Consider the following 11,200-nt stretch of genomic DNA (forward strand, 5'->3'; position numbering starts at 1 on the left):
TGTACCGGTAATTCTGTTAAATGTAAGAGAATGAATAATGAAGCAAATTTTGGAAATAAGCACAATACAGCAGTTTACAGCACTAACATACTCTTTATTCAGAAAAAAAGCAGCAGGGCCTTTTAAGAAAGAGACAAGATATCATTATTATAATCTCTATTTACAGATTCAGAATGAAAATGTCAAATCTGTACTCAGCAGTCCAGATTTTCAGCAGAGGAAGTGTTCAGGTTTCCGTCTGTAGTACATTTGTTGTCTGAGCTGTATTGACTGACTACGTATCAGCAAGCTGGTGTGTCCATGAAAAACAGTCTGTGTGGACAGCCACAAACAGGCAGAACGTTATCCACGCCATACCAGCTCCCATCTGTGGTGGTCACACGGTCATATATTTGTCTCTACAGACAGATATCTGCAGAAGAGGGAGCTAACAATCCACTGTAGATCAAATACACTGTGTTTACACTGCAGACGTAAATGCTGCACAGAAAAGGAAGTCTTGCCTGAAATTCGTTTAAATTTAACCCGAATAAACTGAGAAATTTACATCCACTCCCAGAGGCATATACCGTCTTTCAGACATTGATAGACTATGATTGTTGCTGGGTTTATGAGACTGTATAATACTATGCTGGTGGCATCTATTTGTCTGTTCTTTTCAGGACATTAATGAAGGCATCTTTGGGAACTTCCACACTGCCGATAAGACGCATCTTCTTTTTTCCCTCTGCTTGTTTCTTCAGAAGCTTCATCTTCCGAGTTATGTCCCCTCCATACTGCCAAGATACAAAGCGTTACTCCTTTATGACTTTCTGAAATATGTTTGTATACTCACAATTTTAAAAGTAAAAAAAAAAAAAAAGCTTCACTTACACATTTAGCGAGAACATTTTTTCTGTAGGCCTTTATTCTGAAAGAGACATATTACGTTATTTCATTTTAAGTTTTAGTAAAGTATTATGAAAATAAAGTTCTTACTGCTTTCTGTATACTTTAAGCACACTAAGTAGCTTAGCGCAGATGTACTTACGTTTCCCTTGCAATGACTTTACTTCCTATAGCTGCCTGAACAGCGATCTCAAACATCTGCCTGGGTATCGAGTCCTTGAGTCTCACACACATAGCTTTCCCTGCAAGGTATGCACGGTCTCTGCAACAAAAACACAATCAATAAAAACACAGATCAAAAACTTTGAAATGCTTCTGCTCCATGCTGTTGGCGAGAAATAAAAAAGTTATACACAGTTCAACTAAAAACACCACAGATCTGACATATATGTATCAGGCCTAATTTTTTTTTAGTTCAGATTTTTATCATAGACTAGATCTTTGAAATACGTCCAAAATGATAACAAGGATTAACACCTCATAGTTCTGCCAAAAAAGAAAACCAGGGTTCCTAAAACATCACAGTTATAGGCACAAAAGAGCGATTAAGGCATTAACACAATCATGTCCAATCATGTCTTTCAAGACACATAGGCCACACCCACATTGTTCACATGACTTCAGCAGTTCTGGAAAAATAAAAACACCTATTCACACAATAATGAAGCGGCATCAATGTTTCACCTCCTAAGACAAACTTCTTGCCTAAAGTATTGAGCTGGAGTCAGAAAAGTCAAGTGTAAGTATCTGAGTGGGTTTAGTGTTTCAGGGAGATTAGAAACATGGAGTACCTGTGAACAATGGTGGTGAGTTCTTCCACAGGTCGTCCATTTAGCAGAATATCCATCTTTATCAAATCGGCAGCCTGGTGGCCGGCGTTCTCATAGTCAAAGCTGTTGAGTAGAACATCATAAGTGAATGCTGTTAAGAGTCATCATAGTGATTTTAAGGTTTGTATAATCACCTACACAACATAATACGGAAGAAGATTGTAGGAGAATTTAAAGATCCAACTTATATTTTACTTGTTCATAAAGGGTTTGTGAATGTGGTGAAATCTTATGAACAGATCTTTACCTTGCGTATCCAGAGGACAGAGACTTGAGAAGGTCGTAGAAATCCACAACTATTTCATTTAAAGGGAAAAGATACTTCATCATGACACGCTGGTCGTCTATGTACGTGATGTTCTTCTGGACCGCTCTGCGATCCTAAAAAAAAAGAAAAAAAGAAAAAAAGATATTATTATTCTCCTACACAAGTCCATCCAGGTGATTAGAATCTTACCGATCACAGAGGAGCAGTTTCAGGAGGATGTAGCTGTGGAGGCAGAGGGCATGGTCCTCTTTTGGAAAAATCATCAGTTAAACCCCCCCCCAGCTCCTCCGATCTAAATGTTGATGTATCCTTGGGCAAGATACTGAACCCTAAATCGCTCTTCAGGCCTTCAGTGCCTGAAGAGTATGTTATAAATGACTTACAGAAACACTGCGTGCGGTCTAGGCTGTGGATTAACAAGTCCACCTTCTACCTTCTCTTCCACTCTCTCTCTCTCTCCCTCTCAAGAACACACACACAGCTTTATTATCTCTTGTCAGCTCGTAGAATTGTTCTGAGGCACATGAATATCTTGTTCAAATAATGTAGGGCTGTTCTTCCTGTGCATATCAACACCCAAACACTTGAAAAGTTATGTATGACAGTCTTGCATTTTTCATTTAAAATCGGCTTGCAGACGATCATCTTGATCTTACCAGGCAGAGAGACATGATCTTGCCAGTGTATGTTTCTGGAGTGAGAATGGTTCCCAGTACCATCGGCTCCATATACTCTGACACCACTGATCTGTCTGGGAACTGAGCAGGGTTCACAATGGTTATCTCCTCACTGCCATGAACCTGTGAGAACAACAAACAAGATTTACACTTCTAAATAAAACTCATAGAGCTCTTTCAACAGTCTTTCATGCTTTGAAAGTGAAACTCCACCATAAAAGACTACAGAATAAAATACAATGGAAACTCTACCATCCCTGAAGCCACTGTTACAGTACGTCACAAAAATGATCAATTCTGTCATTTATAATGATTCTTTTACAAGAAAACAATTCAAAGTCTTTACATACTCCACGCTGCTGATGAATGATATACTTTAAATACGTTATACGTTCCAATTAGCTGAGATCCTGAGAGAACATTTTGATTCCTATTGTTATTTGCTTTCCTCGTCAGGTCAGCGTGTCTTTTTGCCTAACCTGCAGTGTTAACACACAAACAGATGAGCTGGAAACAGTTGTCACCTTGATGAGTTTGGTTGAACTGAGGGTAGCCTTGTAGGGCACGGTGGGTGCAGTTACTATGACAGATGCATTGTATTCCTGTTCGAGCCGCTGATTAAACACCTCCATGTGGAGAAGACCCAGGAAGCCAAGTCTGCAGGAAATCGCAAAGCAAACAGATGAAATCCAGTTCAAGATTAGAAATGAGTTCTTCTTATTGCAAAGAGTCTTTCTGGAAAGAGTTCCTCAGTGAGTAAGATCCATTGTTACTTCAGTGCAGTTGTATACTTCCAGATTATCTATGCTGCAGTCCCTGATATGGTGTTTTCACACATGCACAAAATTCCTGAATACTTCCTAAAAATGTCTGTATGAGCTGTTTGTGTGAAACTGTTGACACAAACAGCTCAATTTTTCACTCTCTGGGTTTTTTTTCCCTGCCAGGCTATGTTTTCCATGAGAAGTCGAGGTGAGCTGATGTGAGAACGCAGCAGGAAATATTCAGGAAATTCACCTGAGGCGAGTAACAGGGATGAAGACTTTTATATCCTGCGACCGGCGCACTACCATGACACATCTGGTGTGATCCCTGCACACGTATTGAAACAGCTTCTTAATGTTTTCTGTTTGTTTGTGTGTTCTTCTCCGCTCTTTTGTTCACACCGTTAATATGTTGAATTACACGTAGCTTAGATATAAAGGCAAACATTGTCATCATAATGTTGGACTCTGTTGCTACTTCCGCCACCATCATGTCGTTCTCTTTACGTCATGTACTACCTCCAGAGACCCCCCCGCTCCTGTCCCATAGGGGCTGCGTGTGTGAACAAGCAAGTCAAGACAATTCCAGGGGAAGTCTGCCAGAAACATTCTAGAAATATTCAGGAGTGAAAATGTGAAAACAGCTGTAAAATCAGATTTAGACCATTCAGACTGATATGACTTGGAATGATTAATAACTGTCACTCGGCGGGCAATTTTGGCAACATACTGTTAAGTATGTCCTGAGGTTAAGTTGTGTTCTCCTCCATGAATCATATCAAATGCTGACACACTTCAGCCTTTTAACTGATAAAGAAAATCCCTCCTACTTCATCAAACACATGTAAGACCTTTTTGAAGGATCTGGATAAATCTTGTACACAAAAAGTTTCTTTAAAAACATGAAAACACAAAGGGCCTCATTCAGCAAACATTCCTATGAAGAGATTTGTTCTTAAAACCCACTTACACACTTTAGGAGCAATATAGTGTGTATGTATGTATTGTAACGCAGTGTTGGTTTATATGTTTATGTAATTTCTTAATTTGGACACCAGGTGGTGATAATTGATAATATGTGATAATTGGTCAGGTGGTATGGTTAAGTGTCTAAAGGTCACTGACAGGAAATGTTGGCATAGGTGGGAGGAACATTCGGTTCTTACCGTAACGTCCTCATGATATCATCCTCACGGTTATCCTAACGCCACATGTGTTTTACTAACAGTCAGCTGCACAATGTCAACATGTACATGAACAATGACAGAAATATAAACTAAAATAGCTGAACTAGTAGCTTTAACATTATTTTAATGCATACTGTATCGATATAACAATGTTTTCTTACCCTATATCTATCTTGTTTGAAAATATATCAATATATCTTCAAAACTCGAGATATCGCCCAGCCCTAAAAGAAGCCTACATATAAAACATGTTTTAAAAATATATGAGATATGGCCACCGTCTCTGTTATTTCTCCCCAGATGTAACTGTTCTTACATCATCAGGTGTGCATCCCTTTCTGATCACACCGTGATGTACCCTGTTTCTGCTGACAGCGCTGTCTGAACTATGTGACAGGATGTATCTGTTTGTATTTTGTCTCCACTACTGACACTATCATTTTCACGTAATAAAATTAAACTCAATTTCGAGCAGCACCACATCCACTTCACAACTACTTTAGTATTTCTATCTTGATGTCCACTGTGCAATCGTATGAGGCTTTTAATTATGACATTCCTGACGTCTCATAACTTGTGTGACCAGTGTGACTTCTGTGTGTATTTGTGCACACAGCTTTGCAGTTTTTCCCCTTTAATGTGTATTAAATTATTCTTTTTCTGTGCTTAGTAGGAACACATGCAAACGTTTGTCCAGTTTACGAGGACATTGCATTTTTTTAATTTAAGAAAAACGGGTGCAAACAATTTTGCTGTTCAAGAACAAGTCATGAATCTGACGTAGGTTTTTTCTTAAGAACCAATTTAAGAAAAAACTTTGGACGATATTAGTGAATGAGGCCCGATGACTCCTCTGACTTTTCTGCAAACATGTTGACACACACCTCTTAAACCTTCTTTTCTGTATTGTCCTTACCTCCACCCTGCTCCCAAAGCCAGACTGCTGTCTCTCTGCACGGTGACACTCGAGTCGTTCAGGGTCAGCCTCTCAATAGCACTGCGGAGGCCTTGGTACTCTGACTGGTCCATTGGAAACATGCCTTCAGGGGAAAAATCACAAAAGACAGAGTGAACATGGGGATTATTTTTAAAAACCCCAAATGCACTTGTGAAATATAACATACATCAAATGTTTTAGCTTTGAATACACACTAACACACAAAATCAAGGCTCCTGAGTTAGTATTTAATTAATTAAGGTCTGAAATTAAAGCATTACTTTTTTTTATTGTGATTAATCTCATGCTATTTTGTCCCTTTAGGCTCACAATAGATAAGCCACCTCAGTGTCTCCCTGTAGTGACAGTGATGTAAAAGAAGGACACTGCTGCATCGTTGAATGTCTCATTTCACTTCAACAAAACTCTCAAGACAGCTCAGCTGAAGAGTCCAAAGTAACGTCCACCTGATGACATCACACATTGACCTTTGTTACTGTTTGATTTGAGTCTGTGATCCATAACCAGTTCCTTTTTCTGTGGTTATGTTATTGCCGTTGTAGGTACCAGATGTGCTCGGGTGGTCACAGCTGCTCGGGGTCCTTTGTCTGCATTTGTTTGATGATGTAGCACTTTGTGATTGGCTGTACGTCAGAGAGTCGGAGAGAGTTTAATGTCTCCTTGTGAAAGAGGAAGAACACAAACACACAGCGTCCAAACTGCCTTAAATATTAACATGGTTGATGAGAGTCCCTGTCTGAACGCCCCCTACTGGTAACAGACAGTAAGCCTTGTGTAACATAGTTTACCAGTTTTGACCGCTCTTGTATTTTGTGATAAAACTTCTCCATAGACTCATAGCGTTCATCCATATTCTCCACCTGAAGACCCACAAAAACTACATTTGTGAACTCTGCGACAAACTTAATTGCTTGTATGATGATGTGCCTCATCATCATACAAACGTACAGTCAATCAGACTGTGTAAGGTCAGTAGCAGACGCAGGACCCCGAGCAGCTGTAACCACCTGAGCAGATCTGGTACCTACACCGTAACCTTCCATCTGTTAGAAGAAGGTGCTTACTTTATTTCAAAATAAAAGTAGGGATGAATTCTTCAGCAAGTAAAGCAGTCTCAGCTTAAAAAAAGTACAAAAAAATCTAAATAAAAGCCTGATAATTTTGATTTTTAAATGCGATGTAATGGAATTTCAAACCAAAACCAAATTTAAAAATGTAGTGATTAACAAAAAAAAAAAAACTTTTGACAGCCCATGTTTTCATTCATATGGGGTTAAAAAGAACGGCTTCTGATTTTAGTTTCACACCGAGGATTTGATCTGTTACTGTAAAGAAGGCTTTTCATACCAGCGAAGACCATTGCTCTGGCAGGTTTAAATCCTGGAAGAGCATCCACTGGCCGCTCCTGTTGGTAGAGTGTGTCACCAATCTGGGCCTCCTTAACATCCTTCATCCCTGCAATTATGTAGCCAACCTGGCCTGCAAAACTACACAAGAGTCGGGGAGTGAGGGTGGCGAGAAATGTCACAGCAGTGGACAATTAAACAGGTTTTCACAAACAGTAAAATAATGCTGAAGCAGCAATGTCAGTTTTTTTTTTAAATTGTTATCCCAACAATCCACAGACCGAGCCCTGCATGTTTAACAAATCATTGGTTATTATAATAAAATATCTCAAATGATAAGTAGATTCATCATCAGCGCTACTGAATTATAATTAGGAGAGATGACGTGAGAGGACATACAGCGCCTGTGTTTGGTGCTCATCTGGCCGGAGAAGTCCCAGTTCATTGACCTCGTAGCTTTTGCCAAGATATGCCGACACGATCCTGTCCCCTTTCCTGACCCGACCTCCGAACACAGCAATATTAGCCACTACTCCTCTGTAGTGGTTAAAATTGGAGTCGAACACGAGGGCTTTAAATGGGTCATCGATACTTGCCACAGGCCTAAAAAAATACAAGCAAAAAAAAAAGAAGGCTTGACTTTCATATGCCCAACATGTTTCTTCAAGAGTGAGGTCCAAGTGAGCGTTCTTACGGTGGAATTCTGTTCACAACTGCTTGAAGAACCTTCTCGACATTTGTTCCATTTTTAGCTGAAATCTGAGGAAGTCAAAGCGACAGGTTACGTGCTGAGGTGAGTGATTCTGAAAACTTGAGAGGAGGTCACGTATTCTCTATTTTACCTTAATGCATTCTTCTCTTGGAATATCAAACATCTTCTCGATCTGAGACTCCACTCTCTCAGGGTCGGCGTTTTTTAAATCAATCTAAGGAAGAAATGTCAAATTGAGTTGGCACATGAAACGCAGCAGCAACGTTATCTGCGATTCAACCAAATTCAAGTAGGGAAGTCAGGAAACCTTGTTGATAACAGGGATGATTGCCAGCTGAGCTTCGAATGCCAGGTAGAAGTTGGCCACTGTTTGCGCTTGAACCCCCTTCAAATGACAACAACGTTTAAAAAAAACGGCTTCATGTACAGTCACTGGAATTCACTCCGTCCACTGGGAACTCAAATTCTGATTCTCTACCTGATTGGCGTCCACAATCAACAAGACACCTTGGCATGCAGAAATTGATCGAGACACTTCATAACTGAAGTCTACGTGACCCTGCAGGGAGAAAAAGCAATCAATCAATATCATAGTAATATAAATGGTATAGAGGCTACTAAAAACATATCAAATAAATGTTTAATTGCATTTGTCATGACACATTTTTCCACAGAAACATCAAGAGCGGAGAAGCAGACTTCTTCCTTCTGCTGTCATAACTTCTTCTTCTTCTCCTTATCACGAGGGCTCACCGGCGTGTCAATGAGGTTCAGGAGGTACTGTTGTCCCTGGTGGCTGTAGAAGAGCGAGGCTGTCTGGGCCTTCACTGTGATCCCTCTCTCTCGCTCCACCTGAAGCTTGTCCAACACCTGCTTGTTCTTCTCAGTCTTTGCTATGGCACCTGTTGGAGATCATATTAGCCCAATCGTACTGTTTTCATCATCTACTGTTAAAATGTTTCACGACATGCAAGTGCCGCACAAACCTTGACAGAGAGCCGATTTTTGACATCGCGGAGCGATCAAGATGTCACAGTGTCATTCACAACCCGTTGGTGTGATAATACACACACACACACACAGATCTCAAAGCTCCTGGGTAATGCTGGGATCATATTCTAAAAACTGTGGCTCTATATGATCACATTAGAATGATCAGGTGGCACATCAGTGTGTTTTGTCATTATCAGCAAAGCTTTTGTGTTCATGTCCCAGTAATACATTTGGAGGTTCAATGCATAGGCCTATGTAACTGGGAAAACATACAGTGTGATGAGCCACATACCTGTCATCTCCAGCAGCCTGTCAGCCAAAGTGCTTTTCCCATGGTCAATATGTGCAATGATGCAAAAATTCCTGATTTTATCCGCAGAAAACTTAGAAAGGTCTATAGCATCCTAAAAGATAGAGGAGACAAGACAAGTACATCATTACTATAACACCAAATGAACAGCACTTCAAAGATTGTTGATCATGAAATCACAGAACTGCAAAGTGGAGAGAAAAGCTTTAAGGACATCAAGTTTCTCATACACAAACAAACACTTCAGTACTCTGTATGTATCCTACAAACAGTCCATCACAGACAGATGTAAGAAAGGGTCATTATCAAACACATTAGGGTAACACATTACTTTAATCCTAATCCTTCTCATTCATTCAATGTGCTACCTGAACTGTTCATGTTTACCTTGTCTGCTTGTGTGCTGAACATCAGGTGACTGCTGGAAAACACAGGTAGCCTTTTCATCCAGCGATGTCTGAACAGTATGTGGGTCGTTTTATCGTTCTGTATATTCCTTAAGGACATTTTATATTGTAAAACACGTCTTATTTGGGGTGTTTCAGAACATCGTTTCACCAGACACAGCGTCATGTTTCTGTACTGAACTAGGATAACCACTGCTGGTATAAAGCGGATCAAAAAATACGTTTTTTTAAGGAAAATAGTCCTAAACTCAGCACCGTGCATGAGCAGAGACTGGGTGCTGACATTTTGGATTGCACGTCATTGGCAAGGACTTGTTTTTCTTCTTTGAGGTTTTACGGCTTGATGGCAAATAACGAATTGGTGCATTTCCGCCACCTACTGGTATGGATGATCAAAAAAAACATCAAAACCATACACTGTAAATATTACATACCATTATTACTTACTTTATCTGTACCACTTTTCTGTAAATTAAAATAATGAAATGAAATAGAATAATAAAACTAAATTATTTCTTCTCAATCAACTTGATTTTGTCCAAGATACTGAAATGCAATTCTATCGTTTAAAAAAATATAATAATTAAAATGCTGGATAGCCGTAAATTTACCCACCAAGGCCATTAGCCTACATGTATCTTCTACCCTATTTATGTGTATATTTTTTTATTGTTAAATCGAATCTGAAAGGTTACTGGCGTTATCAGGTGTTGAACAGTAATAGCAATAATTTGTCTAAATCAATTAGTAATTCAGGAAATATTCAATAGAATTTTTTCCTTTAAATTACGGCTATATTAACCATGAAATTACCACCCTGTACAGCTTTACACTATTTAACATTGAAATAATTTTTGAATGTGACAATCCAACTCAGATATCACAGAATATAAACTGCAGTGTTGTGATGTCAGTTTTGTCCACCAGGTGGTGTCGTTTGTCCACTTCAATGGAGGCTGACATTTCTGTTTAATATCTAGTTTTAGCCTAATTCAACGGCTAGTTTAAGGCAAACAGATCATGACTATTCTGATTAAACATTAGTATGACAACATAAAACAAAAAAATCTAAGTTATAGGTTACAGTGCCTGTTTTCGCCCAAATGGTACTTTTGTCAACAAGGAAGTGACATTTCACTCCTTCCATCCAAACATATTGTGAGGCCAAATACCAATCTCCACCCTAAAGCCTATAAGCACTGAACCCTCACAGGGTTGAATGGTGTTAGTTCTGGAGTGTATTAGTGTGTTAGTCTGGGAGGCTGGAGAAACAATTAGTAATGGGACACACTATCATGACATCACAGGTTGCCTGGAAACAAGATGTGCTTTTACAAAATAAATGGTAAATGGACTTGAATAGAACTTTTACATCGTTTACACCGCAGGTCACACCTACACATTCACACACTGGTGGCAGAGGCATGCTCTGTAAAGTGACCATCAGAAGTAACTAATCCAAATCACACATTTATACGCCAAAGAAGAAGCATCGAGGTTAAGTGTCTTGCCCAAGGACATATCAGACATGTGGCTGCAGGAGCTGGGGATCAAACCCCTGAGCTTCCAGTTGAGAGATGACGACTCTACCAACTGAGCCACGTCACTTGATGATTTCCCGGTGGGAAACAGTAAACTAAACAGACACACTTACCTTGAACATGGCTCAAAGACCAGAGTCCATGAGTGTGGAGTTTTGGGTCTAGCCATAGACCAACATCCTTCATCTTTTATGTGAAAACATTTATTAAAACCCTGGGCTTACTCACATAGTATATGTATCCAGCATCTTTGGACCACTAAATAAGATATAACCAAAAGATATCCTTATTCAGATCATGTGTTCAAATACAAATCAAA

General features: G+C 39.5%; 1 protein-coding gene across 1 annotated transcript; it reads right to left on the minus strand.

The window, feature by feature from the left end:
* Positions 1–73: 73 nt before the first annotated feature.
* Positions 74–9,638, minus strand: guf1 (GTP binding elongation factor GUF1). The gene is made up of 17 exons (XM_020659727.3): positions 9,321–9,638; positions 8,916–9,027; positions 8,384–8,532; positions 8,109–8,189; positions 7,938–8,015; positions 7,761–7,844; positions 7,613–7,677; positions 7,318–7,521; positions 6,920–7,059; positions 5,531–5,654; positions 3,188–3,320; positions 2,643–2,786; positions 1,966–2,099; positions 1,680–1,781; positions 1,031–1,150; positions 874–910; positions 74–776 (listed from the first exon to the last, which is right to left on the minus strand). Exons 1-17 carry the CDS (start codon positions 9,600–9,602, stop codon positions 642–644), a joined length of 2,124 nt encoding a protein of 707 aa, XP_020515383.2. The 5' UTR covers positions 9,603–9,638; the 3' UTR covers positions 74–641.
* Positions 9,639–11,200: the final 1,562 nt, after the last annotated feature.

Source organism: Labrus bergylta, chromosome 9, assembly GCF_963930695.1.
Source record: "Labrus bergylta chromosome 9, fLabBer1.1, whole genome shotgun sequence".
NCBI classification, from domain to species: domain Eukaryota; kingdom Metazoa; phylum Chordata; class Actinopteri; order Labriformes; family Labridae; genus Labrus; species Labrus bergylta.

What these genes read in the sequence shown, in the direction of transcription:
- guf1 (XM_020659727.3), bottom strand. Translation starts at nt 9,602, where the DNA reads ATGCACGGTGCTGAGTTTAGGACTATTTTCCTTAAAAAAACGTATTTT. An exon ending in GCTTTGGGAGCAGGGTGGAG is followed by an intron (nt 3,321 to 5,530) that starts GTAAGGACAATA and finishes GATTTCCTGCAG; the next exon opens with ACTTGGCTTCCTGGGTCTTC. An exon ending in AGATCATGTCTCTCTGCCTG is followed by an intron (nt 2,100 to 2,642) that starts GTAAGATCAAGA and finishes CTTTTTTTTTAG; the next exon opens with GATCGCAGAGCGGTCCAGAA.